The sequence below is a fragment of the Scyliorhinus canicula genome, chromosome 4 (genome assembly GCF_902713615.1).
Source record: "Scyliorhinus canicula chromosome 4, sScyCan1.1, whole genome shotgun sequence".
Lineage (NCBI taxonomy): Eukaryota > Metazoa > Chordata > Chondrichthyes > Carcharhiniformes > Scyliorhinidae > Scyliorhinus > Scyliorhinus canicula.
The window spans coordinates 59830989-59855403 of record NC_052149.1 but is presented as its reverse complement, the minus strand read 5'-3'; the positions used below and the strand labels follow the sequence as shown (position 1 = coordinate 59855403).

General features: G+C 44.5%; 1 protein-coding gene across 3 annotated transcripts in view; it reads left to right on the top strand.

Annotated features, from left to right (window-relative positions):
• LOC119964616 (inaD-like protein) overlaps nt 1-24415 on the top strand; it is a 391845-nt gene that overhangs the window by 299734 nt on the left and 67696 nt on the right. For all 3 annotated transcript variants that reach the window (XM_038794319.1, XM_038794317.1, XM_038794318.1), the window contains 4 exons: nt 72-170; nt 13362-13454; nt 20620-20694; nt 22540-22660. In XM_038794319.1, the coding sequence (XP_038650247.1) occupies nt 72-170; nt 13362-13454; nt 20620-20694; nt 22540-22660 (388 nt within the window). The remainder of the gene's footprint in view (nt 1-71; nt 171-13361; nt 13455-20619; nt 20695-22539; nt 22661-24415) is intronic.

Here is a 24415-nt window from a genome sequence, read left to right as displayed (position 1 = left end):
ACTTGGTTTTCCAAGGAACATCGAGAATTTCTTTCTCCACATATTACTACAATAATCTATAATGTGTTTAGATTCTAGACACCACAGGAGCATTGCCCTCCCTGGAACAATCATCCTCTCTATCAGATTTTTCAAGTTTCAAGAATGTCCATCATATACTATTAACTAAGGTAAGAAATATGATTTTCAAATTCCAGTTTTTAATCAATGTTCTTGTCTTGTACATATCCCTGTTCTATTATAGTAATGTGTTCTAGGGTAATTTATTCATGCAGTTTCATCAAAATTGGGCCACTTTTTATATGCTGCATTTTGTTTCAACACACCCACTTCAGACTTGGCTATCTGCCTGTGTAAGTGACAGAAATTTCAGTAAATGATATCTGCAAGGTTGCAGTGTAGCGTTTAATGCAATAAGAAATGTGAATTCAGAGCATAGATTTGAATTCCTCAAGTCTAGTACAGATGAGCTTCTATTTGGTTTGTGCATAAAGTATCGTAAGTATCGAACCAGTCAAACCAGCTTACTGCCACTCAGTGTCAAAAGTTCAAGCATTAAGAATGACAGTTTTTTCTTGGAACTGGAGCACAGGCGACAACTTGAGCTGAAGATTTATAGAGCAGGGCAGAGCCATGCTGCACAATTTGCGGTATTGTAATGAAACCCTGTGCTAGTGTGCGGTCACTTCCAACCCCACTTAACCCAGAGTTGCAACACAGGTGGAATAAGAGTTTATTTGAAATGCAGGCAGTCCTGGGCGGAGTCCTCGGTGGAGGGAGGGGGGTGGGGGGGCACACGGTAGCCTGGCCCGCGATCGGTGCGCACCGAATTGCAGGCAGGCCTGTGCCGTGGGGGGGCACTCTTTCCCTCTGCGCCGGCCGCTGTAAAGCTCCGCGATGGCCGGCATGGAGAAGAATCCCCGTGCGCATGCGCAGGAAACATGCCAGTGGTTCTGCTCATGCGGCAGAACACACTGGCGGTCCTGCGCATGCGACAACTCGCGCGGGTCGGCGGAGGCCCTTGGGCACCAGTTGGCACGACGCCAACCCCTCCAGCGCCAGCCTAGTCCCCGGAGGATTCTGCACCTTCCAGGCGGCCCGACGCCGGAGTGGTTCACTCCCCTCTTCGACGCTGGTACGGCCCGCCCTGCCGATTGCCGAAGAATCCAGGCCAGAGTCTTTTTACAGATGTAGAAAGACAAACCGAATATTTGGGACAATACTTCAAAAGAAATGGAAACTATTTTAATAATTGGGAGATGGTGGTGTAGTGTCACTGGACTAGTAATCCAGGTAGTGGGCTGGATTCTCTGGTCACTGATGCCAAAATCGCGTTCGGTGAACAGCCGGAGTATCCAAAGTCCCGCTGAAATTAGGGACGGCGCTGCTTTCGCGATGCTCCGCCCCCTCCAAAGCGGCGTACTCCGAGTACACTCCTAACCACGTATCCTGAGGCTCGTCCCCTGATGCTCCACCCCTGACCAGCGAATTCCCGACAGGGGCATTGTTGGGGGGGTGTAGTCCGGGCCGTGTGAGCCGGCCGAAGTTGGGGACCATTTCGTGGGCTGAGTCTGTGAGCGTCCTTCGCCATGTTGCACGGCGCAGCCACTGCAGCCCGCCACCGAGCGCATGTGCAGCCACAGACACAGCAATTCTCGGCAGCTTGAGCTGGGTGCTCTACGTTGCCGTCCTACTAACCCACAGCAAAATGGGGAATTGGGGGCCGTTTAGCACCAGTTTTGCTGGTGTAAAACGCTATCGTTCCCACGCCAACATGGCGACATCGTCCAAAAATGGGAAAATCCAGCCCAGTGTCAAGGACTAGTAATCTAGAGGACCAGGGTAATACCCTGAGGTAATTGGTTCAAATCCCACTATGATTTAAATCCTATTTAAATGCAATTAATAATTCTAGAATATAGGGCACAATTCTCTCCTCCCCCATGCCGAGTGGGAGAATCGCGGGGGCGCTGGGCGAGTCCCGCCACGCCGCCCCGGCACCCTCATACAATTCTCTTTCCGCCCCCCCCCCCCCCCCCCCCCCCCCCCCCCCAAAACTGGCGCGGCAAGATTTACGGCTGGCCGCTCGGAGAATCGTCACTCGCCGTTTGTAACAGGCGAGCGGCGATTCTCCGACCTGGATGGGCCGAGCGGCCTGCCCAATACGTCGTGTTCCCGCAGGCGCCAACCACACCTGGTCGCTGCCGGCGTGAACAGCGCGGTAACGCTGGGGGGAGGGGGGAGGCAGCCTGTGGGGGGGGGGGTGGGGGGTGAGATCCAGCACCAGGGGGGCACTCAAAAGGGGTCTGGCCCGCGATCGGTGCCCACCGATCGGCGGGCCGGCCTCTCTGAAGGAGGCACTCCTTTCCTCCGCCGCCCCGCAAGATCATTCCGCCATTTTTTGCGGGACGCCCGCGGGGAGGACCGCAACCACGCATGCGCGGGTTGGCGCCGGCCAACCTGCGCATGCGTGGGTGATGTCGTTTACGCACCGCCGCTTGTATGCAGCACCAAGGCCCGGCGTGCATAAATGATGCGCCGCCGCTCCTAGCCCTCCGGGGGTGGGAGAATAGGGGGCGAGAAGCGGCCTCCGACGCCGGAGTGAAACACTCCGGTTTTCACTCCGTCGTCGGCACTTAGTCTCCCGATGGGAGAATCTCGCCCATAGGCTCAGCAATGGTGGCCATGAAACTACCATTGATTTGTTGCAAAGATCCATCTGGTTTACTAATGTTCTTTTTAGGGGGGGAAATCTGTCATCAGGAATCAAGGTAGATGGGTGACGGTGAGAGGGCTGGGGGGAAGCAGTCAGTGCAGGGATCCTCTGTGGTTGTTCCCCTCAGTAACAAGTATACCGCTTTGGATACTGTTGAGGGGGACGACCCACCAGTGGTAAGCCATGGTAAACAGATCTCCAGCACTGAGTCCATCCCTGAGGCTCAGAAGGGAAGGAGGGAGAGCAGGAGAGCAATAGTTATTGAGGACTCGATAGTTAGGGGGACAGATAGACGGTTCTGTGGCAACGAAACAGACTCACGGATGGTATGTTGCCTCCCGGGTGCCAGGGTCCGTGACGTCTCGGACCGTGTTTTCAGAATCCTTAAGGGGGAGTGGGAACAGTTATAAGTCATGGTACACATTGGTACCAATGACATTGGTAAGAGAAGGGACGGGGATTTAAAACAGGAATTTAGGGAGTTAGGGTGGAAGCTGAGAGCCAGGAGAAACCATGTTGTCATCTCTGGTTTGTTGCCCGTGACACATGCTAGCGAGGTGAGGAACAGGGAGATTATGCAGCTAAACACGTGCTGCAGGGATTGTGTAGGAGGGAGGGTTTCAGTTACGTGGACAATTGGAGCACATTCTGGGGAAGGTGCAACCTTTGCAGATGGGACGGTTTGCACCTGAACCAGAGGGGCACCAATATGCTGGGAGAGAAATTTGCTACGGCTCTTCGGGGTTGTTTAAACTAATTTGTCAGGGGGGTGGGTAAATGAGCTGTAGTCCAGAAGCCAATTTTGAGAGTAGTGAGGTGCTGAGGAGGGTATCAACATCGTAGGAGTGTATCGGCAGACAGAAAGGTGGGTTGAAGTGTTTACTTCAATGCAAAGAGCATCCAGAATAAGGTAGGTGAACTTGGAGCGTGGATTGGTACTTGGGACTGCGATGTTGTGGCCATACGGAGACATGGTTAGAACAGGGACAGGAATGGTTGTTGGAAGTTCCGGGGTATAGATGTTTCAGTAAGAGTAGGGAAGGTGGTAAAAGAGGTGGAGGAGTGGCATTGTTAATCAAGGATAGTTTAACGCCTGCAGAAAGGCAGTTCAAAGGGGATCTGCCTACTGAGGTAACATGGGCCGAGGTTAGAAATAGGAAAGGAGCGGTCACGTTGTTAGGAGTTTTCTATAGGCCCCCAAATAGTAATAGAGATGTGGAGGAAGAAATTGCAAAACAGATTCTGGATATGTGTGGAGGTCTCAGGGTAGTTGTCATGGGTGACTTTAACTTTCCAAATATTGATTTGGAACCTCTACAGGTCGAACAGTTCGGATGGGTCAGTTTTTGTAGTGTGCGCAGGAGGGTTTCCTGACACAATATGTGAATAGGCCGACAAGAGGGGGGGCCACATTGGATTTGGTACTGGGTAATGAACTGGGCCAAGTGTTAGATTTGTTTGTGGGAGAGCACTTTGCAGATAGTGACCACAATTCGGTATCTTTCACTATTGCAATGGAGCCGGATAGGGCCATAGGGCAGGGCAAGGTTTATAATTAGGGGCCGTGTAATTATGATGTGATTAGGCAAGAATTAGGGAGCATTAGATGGGAACAGAAACTGTCAGGGAAAGGCACAAATGAAAAGTGGAGCTTGTTCAAGGAACAAAAACTGTGTGTCCTTGATAGGTATGTCCCTTTCAGGCAGGGAGGAAATGGCCATGTGAGGGAACCAATAGTTCACAAAGAGGTTGAATGCCTTGTCAAGAAGAAAAAGGAAGCGTATGCAAGGCTGAGAAAACAAGGTTCCGTTGGGTCAAGCCACGGGGTTATGCTGCAACTGCACATGACCCTGGTGAGACCACATTTGGAGTATTGTGTGCAGTTCTGGTCACCTCACTATAGGAAGGATGTGGAAGCATTGGAAAGGGTGCAAAGTAGATTTACCAGGATGCTGCCTTGTTTGCAGGATAGATCTTATGAGGACAGGTTGAGGGAGCTAGGGCTTTTCTCTTTGGAGCGGAGGAGGATGAGAGGTGACTTAATAGAGATTTATAAGATGATGAGGGGGATAGATAGAGTGGACGTTCAGAGACTATTTCCTTGGGTGGATGTAGCTGTTACAAGGGGGCATAACTATAAGGTTCAGGGTGGGAGATATAGGAGGGATGTCCGAGGTAGGTTCTTTATTCAGAGAGTGGTTAGGGTGTGGAACGGACTGCCTGCTGTGATAGTGGAGTCGGACACTTTAGGAACTTTCAAGCGGTTATTGGATGGGCACATGGAGCACACCAGAATGACAGGGAGTGGGATAGCTTGATCTTGGTTTCGGACAATGCTCAGCACAACATCGAGGGCCGAAGGGCCTGTTCTGTGCTGTACTGTTCTATGTTCTATGGGCTGAGTCCAATAAACTGCAGTCACGAGGTTTGTTATTTTAACACAAGTACAGTATCATAATTAAACTGACAAAAAAATGTAACTGACAATCTAATACCCCTTTCCCAACCCCCCCACCCCTTCCAAACCAACTCCACTCTCTACTCTACAGGGGCTGGTTTAGCTCACTCAGCTAAATCGCTGGCTTTTACAGCAGACCAAGCAGGCCAGCAGCACGGTTCGATTCCCGTACCAGCCTCCCCGGACAGGCGCCGGAATGTGGCGACTAGGGGCTTTTCACAGTAACTTCATTGAAGCCTACTCGTGACAATAAGCGATTTTCATTTCATTTTTTTCATTTTCAAACGCAAACAATACAGAAAGGGTGGTGGGAAGATAAAGCAAATATTCAGAAAATAAAAGGATAAAGATCTTTGATGCACTGGGATGATTTTCGGTTAGTGTCTCTCCGAAGTTCAGCTTTCGTTTTGATACTTCTGCCTTCTAGGCTTGAGATAGTTTTCTCTGGCAAGGTTGTCTATCTTCTCTGCAGACCCAGCATCATTCCAGGTTTACAGCAAAGCGTGTGCCGGGCATTCACTGCTTCCAGTAAGCAAGAGAGAGAGGGCGCATTCCTTTCACTTCCAAGGTCTAAACACTTCTGCCCAGTTCTCTCAGAAAACATCATGCAGGAACCAATCACTAACCGTTGTCAGGCAGAAGACCATCCCTGGCCAACCCACCTGTTGCCAGTCAAACAATCGATCCGACTCTCTCCAAAACTGGTTCTTAAAATCCACTCGGTGCTGAGGAGTCTGATCGCTCCTTTCCAAACACAAAACCTGGGACACACTGTCCTAATAAGCAGGTTACATCACCTTTGTGTCTTCTGCTTAAAGGTTTGCGGCACGGTAGCACAGTGGTTAGCACTGTTGCTTCACAGTGCCATGGACCGGGTTCAATCCCTGGCTTGGGTCACTGTCTCTGCCGAGTCTGCGCGTTCTCCCCGTGTCTGCGTAGATTTCCTCCGGGTGCTCCGGTTTCCTCCCACAAGATCCAAAAGACTGCTTGTTAGGTGAATTGGACATTCTGAATTCTCCCTCTGTGCACCCAGACAGAGTGTGGCGACTGGGGGATTTTCACAGTAACTTCATTGCAGTGTGTTAATGTAAGCCGAATTGTGACACTAATAAAGATTATGATTATTATTCTGATTATGGGACCATGGACCAAAATAATAAAATAACATAAAAGCAATGGGACAAAGGAGATAAAGAGGAAGGACTCTTGCAGTATACATAATGCTTGTATACTGAAACTAGAAGGAATTGTAAAAAGAAACAAATTATTTTCCGTATGAAGCTGAAGAATTTGCAGTTTGAAATGCATTGTTATAATTCAAAATTTCACATGGGATCATGTGATGTAAGCACGCGAGAGGTTGCATTTAAATGAGCTCTGGCAATACTCGTCTTTTAATCCTTTTTGTTATTCTGATGCATGACCCACAAGATCCAAATGTGTATGAATTATACTATGTTCCTGGAAGATCCTGGTTAAAGTTCGGTGACAGGAAGCCAAGTTAGATCAAGAAAATACTTCATTGATTAAAGTGGTTGGAGGCCCAATTCGCTGTGGCAGTTCTGCTAGTGAGTAGGCAGGCCTACAGTTCAGCGATGCAATTGGTATCGAGATGATGGCTGCCATTGTGAGTGATGTGGTCATTCACCACCTCACTCACAGATTATTGATCCCTGGCCCAGATTATTGGTGCTCACTATGACAAATTGCAAGATATCCTCAGGGATGAAGCGGAGAAGAGAATCCTGGTAGTCGATAGAGCAGTTTCCTCTGTGGGGGCTCGCCTTCAGTTCTTAGAAGCCCTGCTGTGTGGTATATCGAACATCCTGGTTGATTCATGGAGATGGGGCCGGAGAAGGAGTGTTTGGCGCAACGCCTCCCGAGGGAAGCTGAGGATGAATTCCCAGCCGAATGTGAGAACTGACTGTCATGGTTTCACAATCTCGATTTGAATGTTGGGCATTTTGAGTTCAATGGGGCACATTGTATCAGGCCTTTGAGGGCTGGAGTCGATCGGAGACCCCAACCACTGGTTTTGCTTTGTCCTGTCCTCGGTGTTTGTCGAGAAGGGTTGGAGACAGCCAGACAGAATGGGTGTTCGCCACCCACTGGGGCCTAGGTGCCTTTTTGCTGAGGTATTGGGATGGAGCTTTGATGGAACTCTGGATGGATCCCGGTTGCTGCTCGATGATCCTGTCATGACTCTGGCCTTTCCAAGCTCCGTGCATGGTTATATTATCCTGCAGTTCACCATTAATCATAAACTTTGTTCCTTTGTGATGTTACTCTTGATCTCCTTTGGCCTTTCCAATCTTTGTGGACAGTGTCATGTGAGTGTGCCTTTAAGAAATGGGTAATTATCAAATAGCTGCAGTGATGTCAGTGTATGGGTGGAGCTGGGCTCTGCTCTGTTTTTACTTTTGTTTTGAGCTGGAAAGTTGCTTTGTGGCTCTGTTTAGTTTCGCTTTGAGTTGGGAAGCTGCAGTCAAAGCAAGCAGAATATTGCATTTGGGAAAGTATCAGTGTTTGTCCATGAGTTCAGCTGACCCACAACTTTTAATAGATTTTGGTTATGGGGAGCACAAAGGCCCACTTTACAGATGTGATGCAACAGAGATCTAAAGTATTTTTAAAACAAAACAATATTTATTCTACGAATTCAGTTAACACTTTATGAACACACGGTAAACATCTTATCAACTACAAACACTGATACTTTCCCAAATACAATATTCTATAGGTAACGCTTAGTAACTTTCCTAACAACATCTATAAGCCAAAACATTTTTTAACAAACACAGTAGGTTTGAATTCTCTACAGGTCTTACTTTGAAATCATTAATGAACTCAAGACATTCTTTAGCTTGTAGAGAAATACCAGTATACATATGCTTGCTTTGTCTGCAGCTCTCCAACTCAAAGCGGAACTAAACAGCCACAAAGCAGCTTTTCAGCTCAAAACGAAAGTAAAAGCAGAGAAGAGCCCAGCTCCACACACACTGACATCACTGCAGCTATTTCAGAAACACCTATTTCTTAAAGGCACTCTCACTTGACAACAATAATATTATCCTGAGGGCTGTGGAGTATTTATCTAGTTTTGTTTTTATATATGTGCTCTAAACCTTGCTTTTATAATGAGGGAGTACCTTGTTTTAGTTGCCTTCCTTTTGTTTACATAGAAGATGAGTAGTGCCACAGCAGGGTGACAGGTAGATGGTGTAGAAGAGGTGGTTGGTATGACCTTGGAAGTCCTCATTGTAGGTCGGAAAGCCCCTCCATTAGAATTATCAATGTCATGTTTCTCTTCTGTACTTTTCTTCTTTTGGGATTATGGAATCCTTGTTTGTCTCCTGAGAAAGTACAATCAGAATCAGACTATGCATCCCACTGGGTTCCTTTTCTTGCTCTTTTGTGGTTGACGCCTCTGGTGTTGGAGATGGGGAAATAAGTATTGGTGCGTAGAATCATAGAATTTACAGTGCAGTCGGAGGCCATTCGACCCGTTGAGTTTGCACTGGCCCTTGGAAAAAAACACCCTAATTTAGCCCACACCTCCATTCTATCCCTGTAACTCAGTAACCCCACTTAAACTTTTTGGACAATAAGGGGAATTTAGCATTGCCAATCCACCTAACCTGCACATCTTTGGACTGTGGGAGGAAACTGGAGCACCAGGAGAAAACCCACGCAGGCACGTGGAGAACTTGCAGACTCTGCACAGTCAGTGACCCAAGCCGGGAATCGAACCTGGGATCTTGGAGCTGTGAAACGACTGTGCTAACCGCTGTGTTACCGTGCTGCCCGTGTCTGTCAGATGTAGTTGGTTAATCTTCGGATATCTACCCTTTCTTGGGTTAGTCTTGGAGTCTTTCTTCAGTTGAGGGTTAGATTGGGGGGAGGAGGAACGTCCCTCCTCCAAGTGTCTTATATGGGGCTTCTTGAGGCTTTGGTGTCCTGTTTCATATGAGGCTATGCTGTCTTTGATATCTATTTTGTGAAGGTGTGTGTGTGTGCGTGTGTGCGTGTGTGTCAGTCAGTCAGTCATTATCTGTGATGCAATTCGTCTTTGATTACAATCTTAATCAGTTGTATGAATATTTGCTGTTATTCTCTATGTGTTGTGGAATAATGATTGCTCTGTCCTGGATTTTTGGGCTTTGCTGCCTCTTGCAGTTATATTCTCTTGGAACTAATGTCTTCGTAGATGGCACGGTGGCACAGTGGTTAGCACTGCTGCCTATGGTGCTGAGGACCCGGGTTTGATCCCAACCTCGGGTCACTGTCCGTGTGGAGTTTGCACATTCTCCCCATGTCTGTATGAGCCTCACCCCCACAACCCGAAGATGTGAAGGGTAGGTGCATTTGCCGTGCTAAATTGCCCCTTAAATGAAATAAATAATTGGGTACTCTAAATTTATTTTTTTTAAAGAACTAATGTCTTTGCAAATTTTTTTCTGTCTCTATTTTCCTTATTTCGTGTGTGATTCGTGAAAAGGTGAAGGCAGATCTAATATCAGAGAAAAATATGTTATGATGTGTGATTGACGGTGGAATAATGCTCGATGTTATATGTTTTGATGCACGCTCGAACATATTGCAGAAATCTTATCAGCTTGTGGGCAGTATGAACAATTTGTTATATTTTGTTTTAGGGAATGTCCCTTATCCTTTTGGATGAAGTAGAGTTGTATTTTTCCCTGAGATATGCCATTAATGGGTGTCTTCTCCCTGTCGAAGAGGTATCCTTGGTGGAGAGTGCTTTCGGCTTTCCGGTATTGGCAGAACCTGAACGGTGTCTCTGATATGCGTGAAGGTGTTGGTCACTTTCCGTGTTTTCATGGCTTTATCCTCTTCTCCCTCATTCTCTAGTTTATCTGTTTGCTGTCAATTCTGGTATAAGCGGAGGCACCAAAATTAATAATTAAACTGAACTAACTGTGTTCGTACTCTGGTGACTTTTTCTGCATTTATAGTAGACTGTACCAGTTTTGAGGATCTTGTTGCGTTATTTGTAAAAATGGTAAAACTCCAAATAAAAATTTCTGTTAAAAAAAAATTGATATAAAAGAACTTGCATTTTTAAAAATCCCTCGAGAAGTTCTGAATCTGAATTTTGAACTAACCACCAGCTGTCAACTGGAGCTTACCAGTTCTCATCAATTCAGCTGTGTCAAATATCCCCCTTTGTGTGGAAAGATTGTCAATTCAATGCCATTTGAATGCATGTTTTGTTTTCATCTCATTTGTTAGCGTTTACAGAGGCAATTAGGTATGTTTGATACGGGTGCCGTTTATACCCAAATAGCTCGAAACAGGATTTAGACTGACATTCACAAATGAGAGAGTGCTGTTTGCACTTAATTTCCAGGGTCAGCTCTTTGTCGTAATTATGCACAGCTCCAGGTGCAGAGTTATTTGTGTGCAGGGAGAAAACTAGTCATGCAAATGAAAAATTGGTAAGGGGACAATTAAAAGGGAGTGTCACAATAGTTTTATAAATTCTGAAAGCCAATTCTAAAATGCACCTGAATGCATTAGAAACCTCTGCCAAGATTGTAGGAGAAAAAAAAATGTAGAGATAACGGGAAAGAATGCTAGGATCATCCTCGTATATGAAAGCCATTTAGTGGAAGTGAGTAATGCATAGCGCAACAGGATTAGTTGTTTATTAAAACAGCAGCTTGTTTCCATCTGTGCCAGGAGCAGCCACAATGAAATCAGCAGCAAAAAGAGCAGGTTGCATGAGTTGTAAATGAATTAGCTATGACCATCTATAATCAAGTGTTGCATAGGAAATTAACTGGACTTGTATATCATGGCAGCAGATTGCCTTTACTTGAATAAATTGTGAACAAGTGAAGAGAGAATTTAGAAGAATGCATATCTTTGTCATCCTGTGTTAAAGCAACATTATTACAATTAGGCCGCTCTTCTGCAAGACTATCCTCAGGTTGATGCTCTGTGTCTCCAAAACTGAGAAAAAAAATATTTTTATTGAGCTTCCATCTCACTTGAGGAGGCTTCAGGCAAATCCTCATCCAACAACTTGCTCTGAAGACTTTCTCATATTTTTACAGCTGAGACAATTCACAACATTCTGAAATGAGCAACAATTTTTTAAAAATTCAATTCGCCCTATCTCCAATGTTTACAAATCCTTTTTTTTTTTAAAAAGACGAATCCGGATCCAGATCTACTCCTTCACCAAAATCTATTCAGTTCTTCCTTGGGATATACCTTATCTATGTGCCAAGTTTCACTGAAATCTGTACGTTAGCTTTTGTGATATGTGGTTTACAGGCAAACCTGTACATTAGCTATTTGAGATATAGGGCATGATCTATCCGAATGGTATCAGAATTCCGTAACATGTGCGATTAGCTGGTAAACACCATGCTATCAAATGGCCATTCGGGGCCTCAGCGAGGAACTCCCCAACGTGGCTGCACTTAGTCCAGTTTTCAGCACTGAGGAGCTCCGCTCACCGGAGTGCAGAAGGAGATTGGGACACCATCTTTAAATGGCGTGCCGATCTCTCGACTCCGGATGTGACTCCCAAAACCCCTCCCAAGCGCCAACTCACATAAAAGTGGGTCCTGAGGCCTCCATACACCCGCACAGGGCACCCCGGCCTGATCCACATTGTGGAAAAAATGCAAGCCTGGCACCTTGACACTGCCTGTCAGGCACCTGGCAGTGCCACCTGGGCACTTTGCCAGTGCCAGGCTGACACCCAGGTGGGGCACCAGCTGTGCCAAGTGCCAACAGCAGTGCCAGGGTTCCACCCTACCAGAGGGCAAGCACATGGGCCCCGATCCCCTGGGAGATCCCCACGAGTGCCATTCCCTCTGGTCCCGGTTTGTGAGGACCAGCATTGAACGGCACTCATCTGAGATCTCCAAGGCGGAGAGATTAGATCCCACATATTGGGTAGATCATGGGAATGCATATTAGAGTAGACGAGCTGTCTCACTCTAATGTGCCGATTTGCTAAAATGTGATCCCGCCCACAACGGGTGGGATACACATTATGATGTCTCGCGAGGTCGTGTTAGATCTCGTGAGTATGGCGAGCCGGGTAGATAGAATAGTGATCTCCCAGCATCTACCGGCTGTGCCTCGCTGCTTTCCGGGCATAACGCAACCGTCAGATCTCACCCATATTGGTTTATAGACAAAAGGGGAGAAAACATACCTGCGCTCATCTTCATGGGCAGAGGCACTGTGCATAATAATAATGATCTTTATTAGTGTTAAAGCTAGGATTACATTAACACTGCAGTGAAGTTACTGTGAAAATTCCCGAGTCGCCACAGTACAATGCCTAACTGGGGAACACTGAGGGAGAATTCGGAATGTCCAATTCACCTAACATGCATGTCTTTTGGGGCTTGTGGGAGGAAACCAGAGCACCCAGAAGAAACCTACGCAGACACGGGGTGAACGTGCATGCTCCGCACAGACAGTGACCCAAGCCAGGAATCTAATCGGGTCTCTGCTGCTGTGAAGCAACAGTGCTAACTACTGTGCTTCCATTTTACTCACTAACAAATATTTTTGTAATATAGATCACCCTTTTAGAAAAGTACATGCAATCTACCATGACAGTTTTTCATAAATACAATAAAGATCTAATATATGGGCTTCTCGTATAAAGAGTAATGGTACACGTGTAAATGGATGTTACATTTATACAAGTTGTAAGGTTGATGATGGGGTTCTACGAGAAGTGTCCATTGCCAGAGTAAGAAACTGGCTTGGCTAAGCATGTTCCCGCACCCTGCAAGTATTCGCTCCCACTAATGGTCCTAAGGCATTTCATGCATAAGCTCAGAGTGTTAGCATGAATTTGAATCCTGAAGTTGAGGCATGGCAGCTAATCTCAATTCTGTTTCCACCCTAGATAGCAAAAGTATGCTCTCCAGCAGATTACATGGATCGCAGCCAAGAGCAAAATCCCTGGGTGATTCTCCATCCCCATCTGCCCCCATTTGAGTCCAAGGACATGGAGAACAATTGTAGTGCTCCTTCATTCCTGAGATCAGCTAACAATACAAAATAGAATTTCACATAGAACTTTCTGGTCTGTGTAGCATATTATTTGATAGGTTAGTAATGACTCGCCAAATACAAGTTGATGAACAATCAGAATGTAAAATATTGACTCTAAAATCTAATTTATAGGACCAGAGTGGCCTTGGTCTTGCTGTTAGTGAAGACAACACAAGCGAAGGAGTTGTCATTAAAAGTCTTACTGACAATGGGGCAGCTATAAAGGTAAGAAAACAATTCAATATTTTGAGTACTTGCTGTTTACCTAGGCAGGTTGGAGGTCTGACATTAAACCTTAATATTATTTGGGATTTTCAGCATCTGCGGTATTGTGCTTTTGAATTCCAAAATGATGAAAAGATCTTTCTCAACATGTTGAATATACTTTTTAATGTCAGCAAGCAGCAGTAGCATTGACTGGGAAATTCCAGAGTGGTTAAAATTACGCTGTTGCAAGTGCACAGTGAGGTAAAGCCACCACAGGTGGTCTCGCACTATTGACCAGAATTCAATCCCGAGTGAATGATTTCTGAGATATACTACACAATTTGTTCAATGCTAAGCTTAAACAACTTCGTATCATGAAAGTTCTATGGTATTATTTTCTTTTTTGTTGCCATACTCCAATCACTGCAACCACAAAAACAACTTGTATTTATATACCACCTTTAACATAGAAATGTATGCCAAGGTGCTGCTCAGAGAATTTGCTGAGTCAAAGAAGGGAATACTCGGATGAGTAACTGAAAGCTTGGTTGAAAAGGTGGGTTTTGAGTAGGAAGTACTGAAAATAAGAGAAAAAGAATAGGAGAATTTTAGGAAGAGAATTTCAGAACATTGAATCTAGGCAGCTGAAGGCTTGGCCAACTGTTGTTGCGTGACAGACAAGGGGAGTCATGTGCAGGAAAGGTCAGAGTTAGAGCAATTCAGGAATTATGGTGCCTGAAAAGGTGTCAGAAAGATAATCGTGACATGCTGGTAATTTTAAATTTGGGTTAGGAAACCACGCAGATTAGCAAGGACAGAAGTGGTGAGTGAGTGCGATAATGGCAGGTGTATTATGGGAGACGGTCCAGAAACAGTAAAATCTAAAGATTAATGAATGAGGATATCAGTGATCGACGTGGTGATATCAGGATGGAGGCAGTTGATTTTGGAGCAAAAGCAAAAATAGACTGCTGCCTTTACGAAAGAAGCAACATGTGTTCCAAACTATCTGGTTCATCTGCAGCAATGGCCAGGGAGGTGTTTGAAATGTATTGGCAAGGGTGTAATGTTGGGGCAGAATGTTGAGATGATGGCATTAGTATCCCTGACGTTGAGCTGAAAAAACTTCTAGTTCCTCCAAGACTTTGTTTTTACAAATATTTTTATTGAAGTTTACATTTTTATACTGTACAGAAGATGATTGATCGGTTATTATTTAATTTACATGCTGTTCCTTTTTTGGCACCCCCTCTTTCCGCACCCCCACCTTTGATCCCCCTCCTCTTTTCTACTATTTTTGGACCCTATATTAGGCCCTTTCCTCCACATTAGATGGTTTATTTGTTGCTTGTTTTGCTCTTATAGCTTTGTGGGGGGGCCCTCTGGCCCCCGTGTCGGTCTCTCCCTGTGTATCTGCCCGTCGTTTTCTTGGGAGTCTGTCTCGTTGCCTCCCACCCCCCCTTTGTTCCTGTCTGCTTTCCATGGTCCTGGTGATTCCCATGTGTCCCCCCATCCGCCTCCCTTTCTATCCATTATTGGCTTCAAACAGGCCCTGGAACAGGCTGCTGAATTGCCTCCATGCTTTGTGAAAGCCATCTTCCGACCCTCTGATGGTGTATTTGATCTTCTCCGGATGGAGAAATTCCAATAGGTCTGCCAGCCAGTCTGCAGCTATGGGTGGTGCTGCTGATCACCAGCCAAGCAGGATTACCTGGTGGGCGATTAGGGAAGCAAAGGCAAGGGTGTCATATCTGAGGGGGCAGAGCATGGCTGACTGGCATCAAACCGGCGCTGTCCCCGATTTGTGTGCCGGAGTCGATTCTCCGCCCGATCGGCGATTACGATATTGGCAACGGAGAATCCGCCCCAGGTTTCTTGAATATTTGTAATTTGTTTTTCCACCCATTGGCCCACCTTTGTGAGAGGTAGGCATGATTTTTTTTTTGGGGGGTGGGGGCGGGTGGAGATTGGGGAGCAAATGGTGGTTGGGTCTGAAAACGGGATGCAGGAGAGTGAATAAATGGTTGTTATGTTGGGGAGATGCTGCTAGAGTGGTGCGAGGGACCAAGGGATGGAAGGAGAAGTGACAGATTGCAGCTTTAATGGGGGTAGGGTTGATGGTGTTGACAGGAGTAGTTTCAGATAATTGAGCTTGGGGGAAATATTCCTGCTCCTCACCGACAAGCAGTGCTGTAAAGGAACCTGCCTTATGGGTGTAGCATTTCTCACCTCCTTTTACCTTCCAGATTTCCCAAGGGACGCCAAACTGCGGCGCAGGGTGGCCAGTGAAAGCCGGGAGACTCCGCTCCCCAGATCCACCCGGCTCGCAGCGCCTCGCGAGATTCAACAGAATCTCACGAGACGCTGGAAGGAGAATCCTGGCCACAGTGGGGAGGATCACCTTTTGGCAAATCTGCATATTAGAGCAAGGCAGTAAACCTTACTCTAATGTACAGATTTCCAAGGTACCTGAGGCTTTGGGATTTCATCCCTTCACCTCAGGCGAGCGCCATTTGGTACTGCTCCCCAGGTGGCACTGTCAAGGTGCCAGGTTGGCACTGCCAAGGTGCCAGACTGGCACAGTCCGGGTACCCAGGTTGCACCAGCAATGCCAGGGCACCCTCCTGCCCATAGGGAATGGAGCTGGGGGCCTCCGATCCCCTTGGAAACCCTGAGTGCTGTTCAATCTGGTCCCCAAATTGGACGACTAATCCAGCTACCCGAACAAATGCTCTGGCAACATAAGTTCAAATCCCACTGTGGCTGCTGGGGAAATTCTAATTTTAATAATTAAATCGATGAATGAAAACTGGAGTAGGAATTTAGTCTCAATTATAATAATGATCTTGAATCTACCAGGTTGTTGCAAAAACAAACCTGGTTCATTAACATCCTTTAGAAAAGGAAATTTGTCTCCTTCCCTGATTTTGCCTACATGTATGTGACTCCAGGCCTGCAGCAATGTGGTTGACTATTAGCTGCTCTCTAAAATGGCCTCTCAAGCCAACCAGTTGCCTCAAACTGCAACAGAAAAGTCAAATACTCCAATAGCTCAATAAGGCAGCTCACTGCCATTTTCCAAAGGGCAATTAGGGATGGGTAATGCCGCCTTACTGGTGTTACCCATTTCCCACAATCAAATGTAATATTACTCTTTGGTAATATATCGTTACTCTTTGCTTTATATATCCAGAATGGTCCGATGGTGTGATTCTGAAGAAACCACCAATCTTCAACTTAAAGCAAAACAGATTTAATGAATAACAAATTGATTACTATTGAGTTTGCACACTCTACAGTGTACTATAATTAGTAATCAAATAATATATTCAAGTATTAACTAATTTAAACTGTGCGTACTAGCTATGCTGTGATCTATCTCTCTAACAATCTGCTGTCCAGTCACTCCTGGTTGGAAGAGATCCAAGATCCTTTGAGTTCAATATTTATAGTGGAATCTAGTGTTGCCATCTAGTGGTTGTGTTACATTAAGATGTAATCAATAACGCTTTACATGTCTCTCTGTATACATATCACTACATCCCCCTTTTTTAAACATTTCTTTCTTATGTGTAGCAAAGGAAAAAATGTATGACAACACAAAACTTGATGTCTATATCTTTGTACAAGGAAAAATGAGTAACGATCACACAATTTACAGTATTTACAAATTCAATCTATTCGGTTTTCTTCTCGTTGATCTTAATTGACAAGGAGGTGATGATTAGTTATTTGCATGTCATCACAGCACCAAATGTGGTTAATGTATCTTGAAATATTGATTCATTTAGTTGTAAGTCTGGAAAATTTTTATTGTGTAACCTAATATTGTGAAGTGCTCGCCGATTTCTACAAAGAATGTTTCCTTCAGCTTTAACGATGTACGAGCATGGTGCTGCTTGTCTTATGATTCTGGCAGGAACAGACCATCCTCCATCAGGTATCGCGATCCTGACAGTGTCATCCGTAAGCAATGTTTCCAACTGAGTTGCATGTATGTCACAGTACATTTATTGACGAGTACGTTGCTGTTTCATTTTCTGTAGCACTGGCAGATGATCTGGATTTGGATTATTCCGAAAGGCATTCGATTAAAGCAAAATCTTCCAAAAGGTGTATTGAAGGTGCAGAGATTTCTGCTTGAGTCATCCAATCGCATTTGCCAGAAACCTTGCGATGAATCTAATTTGGTGAAGATGCGTGCATTTGCCATCTTGCTGGTGATCTCCTTGCATTTTGGAAGTGGGATAGTGTTCCCTCATGATGTTTTTGTTTAGATCCTTGGGGTCTATACATATTCATAGATCACCTGGCAGTTTCTTCACGCAAACCGTCGAACTGACCCAATCAGTCGGTTTAGTGATTCTTGAAATTATTCCTTGGTTTTGTAGATTTTCCAATTCTAGTTTTAATCTTTCTGTTCGTGGAGCAGAAATTCTCCTAGGAAGATGTACCACAGGTTTCGCATCCATCCTTAACAAGATCTTATACTTGAATGGAAATGTACCCATGCCTTGAAAGACATCTGAATACCAATTTAATATACTTTGGATATCATCATGTAGTATGGATTGAGACGAAGTTGCAGTATAAATTTGTTGTATTAGGTGTAACCCCTTGCAGGCTTGTGCACCGAAGAGTGATGATTTATCTGACTTCACAATCTCGAATCTTCGTGAAGTCACAATATTCTTGTTGGAAATCTTCAAATAGCATGGTCCAATCAATGAAACTGAACTGCCATTGTAGTCTTTTAATCTACAGGCTGCTGGAAGTACCTCAAGTGTTTGCTTAAGCTTAGTGAGATCCAGCTTTGAAAGCAATTTAGCTGAAGTGCCTGTATCCAACTTGAATTTAATTGGACAGTTTTTAACTTTTAAAACAGTGTTCCATTCAGTGTCCGAATTTATAGAGTTAATTAATTTAGGAGATGTTGTTACTTCAGTAGAGTCTTTACATTTCTCTATTATTCCTACAAAGAACATGTGTTCCAGTGAGTAAATATCTGTGTCTGTTGAAAAATTCTCTTCTATATCTTTTTCTTTGGATTCAACACTTCGTACATTAATTTGTCTTGAAGCCTGTTTAGCAGATTTAAATGCGAGTGAGGACCTGCACTGTGCAGCAAAATGGTTTAATTTGCCACGTTGTGAGCATTGTTTTCCTCTAGCAGGGCATTTTGTTTGGAAGTGGGAGGTTCCACACCTTAAACACATCATGACGATGATGTCATTACGCACGACACATCTTCACACATGTGCAGAATGATTGTCGCCCACCTCGCATTTTTTCACGAAGTGCGTATGTGCAGGGTTAGAGTGTGCATGCGCAAGATGGCTGCCGTCTGAAAGGTGCATCTTTTTTATCTGCGACACTGCCTTAACACATTCAATCTTGTGGTGAATTTTCGCGCCCTTTTCACGGAGATACTCTTGGTACTGATTTTTTGATTGTTGATGAGCAAGACAATTTTCGATCGCGATTCCTAGATTTAAATCCTTTTGCCTAAGTAATCGTTCTCTAAGCTGTTCATCATTGATACCAAACACTATTTGGTCCCAAATCATGGAGTGCAGAAAAGTTACAGGATTGTGCTGGCTGTCTCAGATTAGTAACAATGCTGTTTCACCCTTGTTTTGTAATCTCTTATTAAATATGAAGTGCTCAAACAACTCATTAGTCTGTATTTTACAATGGTCATCAAATTTGGCAAGAATTATATCAAACTTTGTTTTGTCTTGACCCGCAGTGTACTGAAAGGAATTGTAGATCTCAATTGCATGTTGACCAGCCAAAGTTAATAGCAAAGCAATTTTGCGAGCATCGATTGCATTAGTCAAATCAGAAGCTTCTAGATAGATTTGAAATTGCTGTTTGAATAAACGCCACTTTACATTTAAGTTACCGGTTATCTTTAGGTGTAGAGGAGCTTGAGCTGTATCCATCTATCCTTTAGTCTTCGAAGTTCTGTTGTTTGAAGATTATATTTCTCAAGTCGAATAGCTTCTTAGATTTTTCTTTTTCATGTGTTTACTAGATTATGCTAGCATGTTTCTGTAGCCAATGACCAGGTTTATTTTACTCTTTGGTAATATATCGTTACTCTTTGCTTTATATATCCAGAATGGTCTGATGGTATGATTCTGAAGAAACCACCAATCTTCAACTTAAAGCAAAACAGATTTAATGAATAACAAATTGATTAATATTGAGTTTTCACACTTTACTGAACTATAATTAGTAATCAGGTAATATATTAAAGTATTAACTAATTTAAACTACACTCTGTTGTCCAGTCACTCCTGGCTATAAGAGATCCAAGATCCTTTGAGTTCTCATATTTATAGTGGAATCTAGTGTTGCCATCTAGTGGTTGTGTTACACTAAGATGTAATCATTAACCCTTTACATGTCTCTATATATACATATCACTACAACAAATACATTTTAGGAAGTGTAACTTCCTTAACAGGTTTCAGTGCCAGACTGGATTGGTCGCACATCCTCCTCCTGACTGCCTCCGTTGAAACCTAAATATGGTCCCCCCCCCCCTCCCCTCCGCCGGCAACCAAACAAAGACCACCTGCTTTAGGGGGGTAAAATTACCCCCACAGTGTCTGAACCAGGAAGCATAGATAAGAATAGTGAACTTGATGCTAATCAGGTATAAGAAGATAAACAAAGAGTAGGAAATAAATATAGGATTAAGAGAAAGAGATTAAAATGCACAGAAACAAAAAGTTTTTTAAAGTTGGAAATTTCAAACAATAGATGGCATCTAAAGGAATGAAACGGCATAGTTTTGGAAGTAAATTTTCAGTAATTAAAGTGAACTAAATATTCACTTTTATTTGAATGAATAAACCTTCCTTTTTCAGTTAGTGTATAGTGGGTAAGTACTTCAACTTCATTTCCTTCATCTATTTCATTCTGAGTCTTTGAGTCACATGCCATTAGAGAGGATCAGGGAACATCGTACAGCAATTTCAGATTTTCTTATTGAATTGAGCGTGTGTGAGTGCCAGAAATGCTGTCTGTTTTGCACCTTAATAATGGTAAACACTGATAGTCCTGCTGTTATTCTAACTGTAAAATCTGTGCCATAATATTGTCCTTCTGCATATTTATTAAAAATATAATTTAAAAATCTGTTATACCAACTTATTGCAATTTATAATTTTAGGATGGAAGAATCAAAGTAGGCGATAGAATTCTGGCTGTGGATGATGAAAATGTAGTAGCACAGCCTCCAGAAAAGGTAATGATAAGTTTAAGCACACACGCACCCAGCTCTCCTGCTCTGTGAAACATCAAAGACTTAATACTTTCGGTCTTCACCAGTTCTGGGGTTTTGCTCACTTCCTTCATTAAACAGAGAGAAGCACTAGTTCTTCATATCCATTTTATTGATAAAATGGACCCTGATTATAGCATACTATTCAAGATTCTTAAAACTTAATGCCTAAAGCCTACAGGTAGAAAGTGAAGACACAAGTGACAGAAAAACAGAAAATGCTGGAAAGACTCGGCAGGTCAGGAAACATGTGTGAAAAGAGATAAACAAAGTTAACATTTCAGGTTAGTGACTTTTCATCAGAACTAAAAAAACATTGGCGAATAGGCAGCACGGTAGCATTGTGGATAGCACAAATGCTTCACAGCTCCAGGGTCCCAGGTTCGATTCCGGCTTGGGTCACTGTGCGGAGTCTGCAATCCTCCCCGTGTGTGCGTGGGTTTCCTCCGGTTTCCTCCCACAGTCCAAAGATGTGCAGGTCAGGTGGATTGGCCATGATAAATTGCCCTTAGTGTCCAAAATTGCCCTTAGTGTTGGGTGGGGTTACTGGGTTATGGGAATAGGGTGGAGGTGTTGACCTTGGGTAGGGTGCTCTTTCCAAGAGCCGGTGCAGACTCGATGGGCCGAATGGCCTCCTTCTGCACTGTAAATTCTATGAAAGTTGAGAGAAGGAAAGAGAGAAAAGCAAAAGGTAAGCTCTGTGATAGGTCGAAAGGCAAAAGAGATTAAATAACAAAAGGATAATGGTGCAATGCCAAAGGGGATAGCCATGGGAAAAGTAAAGAGATGAATGATGGTTCTGGAAAAGATGTGAATGGTAACAATAAGGTGCCTAACCAATCGATCGGATGCTATTTCTCGAGCTTCCATTGAGCTTCATTAGAACAATGTAGGAGGTCACGGTCAGAGTGGAAATGGGATGATGAATTAAACTGACAGGCAACCAGAAGCTCAGGGTCACATTTGTGGACTGAATGGAGATATTCAGCAAGGTGATCACCCAATCTGTGACTGCCCACTCCGATGTAGGTGAAACTACTTTGTGAATAGCAAATACAGTACAGTGAATTGGAGAAAGTTCAATGAAATTGCTGTTTCATCTGGAAGGGTTGTTTAGGATCTTGGACAGTCAGGAGTGAGGAGGTAAAAGAACTGGTATTGTATTTCCTGTGCTTGTGTGGGAAGGTACACCAGAAAGGAAAGGGTTATTGAGGGTGATTGAAGAGTGGACCAATATATCTTGGAGTTCCTTTGGAATGCTGAAAGGAGAGAAAATTAAAAAGGAAAGTCTTGCTGTAATATATTGGCTTTCATGACCACTGGATGTTTTGAAATGTCGGCGATATTGCAATGTAAGAAGCATGCCAGCCAACTTGGGTGCAGCAAACTCCCACAAACAGCAATTATAAAGCAAATTTTTGTGATGCTGATTGAGGGATAAACATTGGCCAGGATAATGAGATTAACTCTTCTCCAAAATAATAGCATGGCTCTTTTATGTTCACCTGAAAGGGAAGTCCTCATTAAAAGATGACAACTCCATAGTGTAGCACTCACTCAGTATGCCACTGGAGTGTCAGCAATATTTTTGTATTAAGTCTTGGACATGCTAAATTGCCCTTAGTGCTCAAAAGGTTAGATGGGGTTATTGAGTTACAGGGGTAGGGTGGAAGTGAGGGCTTAAAGTGGGTCGGTGCAGACTCAATGGGCCGAATGGCCTCCTTTTGCACTGCATGTTCTATGAGTTCCCTTTCTTTTGTATTTTAAGCTCATTGAAATTAGATATAACATTTTTTGTTCCTATTCTAGGCCATCAACCTTCTCAAAAAGGTCAAAGGAACAGTGAAGTTAACTATCAGTTGTCAGGACAAGTCATTGCAACCATCTCCAGTGCCTCCACCTTCATATCTTAACACTGATTCAGATCGCAGTAAGTATTTCCAACCTTTCTTTTTCATACTGTGGTAAATTAAGTCTAGAGTTACTATTTCATTTCTAAATGGAAGGTTAATCTGTGACTATCCACCCACAGTGCTTTCATGAACTTGTGCTATTCAACCTATTCAGAAGCCTGACATGAATGTTAGAAGGTTCTTTTGTGAGTGCTGTGTTTAATTTTTTTCCCTAATGAAAATAATTTACATAAAACGTTTATTGAAACAGCTATGGTTCATCAATGTCTGAATTGTCAGAGCATAAAGCATTGAAAACAAAGTTCACGTTGCTCTAAACGTACTGTGCGCCCTGTGAGGTGTCTAACAGGCATAACATAATTGAAGAGTGTGAACCTATTAAGGAAGAGGCCTGGCCCCACTCCCAATGGTAATCTGACCACCTAATGTGGGCCTTTGGACAGAATCTGGAATACCTTCAAACGTTCTCCCAGCTCCCACCTTACGACAGGTGGGGGTTCAGAAGAAGAAATTCCTGCAATTCCTTTAGAGTAAACTTGAGTCACCCATCAATCCACTGGTTTGTGGCGTTCCGGCACTCCAGGTGCAAGCCCACCTCTACCCATTTGAGAATGCCAAAGAAATTCTGGTGTCGCAAAATTTGGTTTGAGACATGACGTAATTACTCTCCACCCTTTGTCTTCTTTGCTGTGCTTTGAAGCTAAACATTTTACTGGTCCCCTAGAGGGGAAAATCCAGGGCGGGATTCTCCGAGCCTCGGCGTGGGGGCGGAGAATGGACGTCAACCCTGAGATCAGGTCCGACGTCACTCTCGCGATTCTCTGGTCCCGGGAGAATTGGCGCCAATCGCACTCACGCGGTCTAAGCGGAGCTAGTCGGGGGCCATTGAAATAGGCCCCCGCGGCGATTCTCCACCGTCAACTGGCTGAGTTCCCGACGTCGTGGTTCTCTCATGATTCCACCCGTCGGGAACTCGGCGTGGCGGCTGCAGACTCAGTCCACGACTGCCCTGGTGGGGGGGCGGGAGTTTATTCACCGGGGGGTGGGGGGGGGGGGGGGGGGGGGGGGGGGGCTCCAGGACATCCAGGCTACCGGTCGGGGGCCATCGATCCATGGCGCGCACAATCTGGAGGGGGGGGCGATCTGCGGTGTGGGGCCGCCATGTCGCGCAGGGTGGCCAACGCAGGCTGCTGCTGTGCGCGTGCTTAGACCCCGAACCAGAAGTGCAGAGTCCTGTATCGGCAGCTGGAGCTGTGAGGAGCACTCCGGGGCCCTGCTAGCCCCCTCCAGGTAGGAGAATGGCTCCGGACTTTCTTCAGGAAAGTCCGGAATGATATGGGGACATGGCCCCATTATTGGAGAATCTCGCCCAACATCTTTAAACTTTTCCAGTAGCCAACTTTTCAGAATTTTATCAAATTCACTTGGACAATTTCCATTGGGCTCTTCATCCACTCTTTTGATCACTTACTCAAAATTAATTTGTGTATTCTAAATAGTTGTTCTGGTATCTCACATATTATTTTCTAGTATTCCTTTATAGCTACACTCATTATCCCTGGGTCCATATTTCTCTTGCTAATTTAAAGTAATCTTAAAGTATTATGCAATATTAGTGATTTATAGTGTGAGCTCCAGAAGAAGCTGAGTCACAGAACAGAACAATTCACTCAAAGAACATAGAGAAAGTATTGTCACTGTTCGATTATTTTCGGGCCTCTACATGGCAGAATCATGTCACTGCCCTCTCTGATGGAAAATGCCTAAACAAA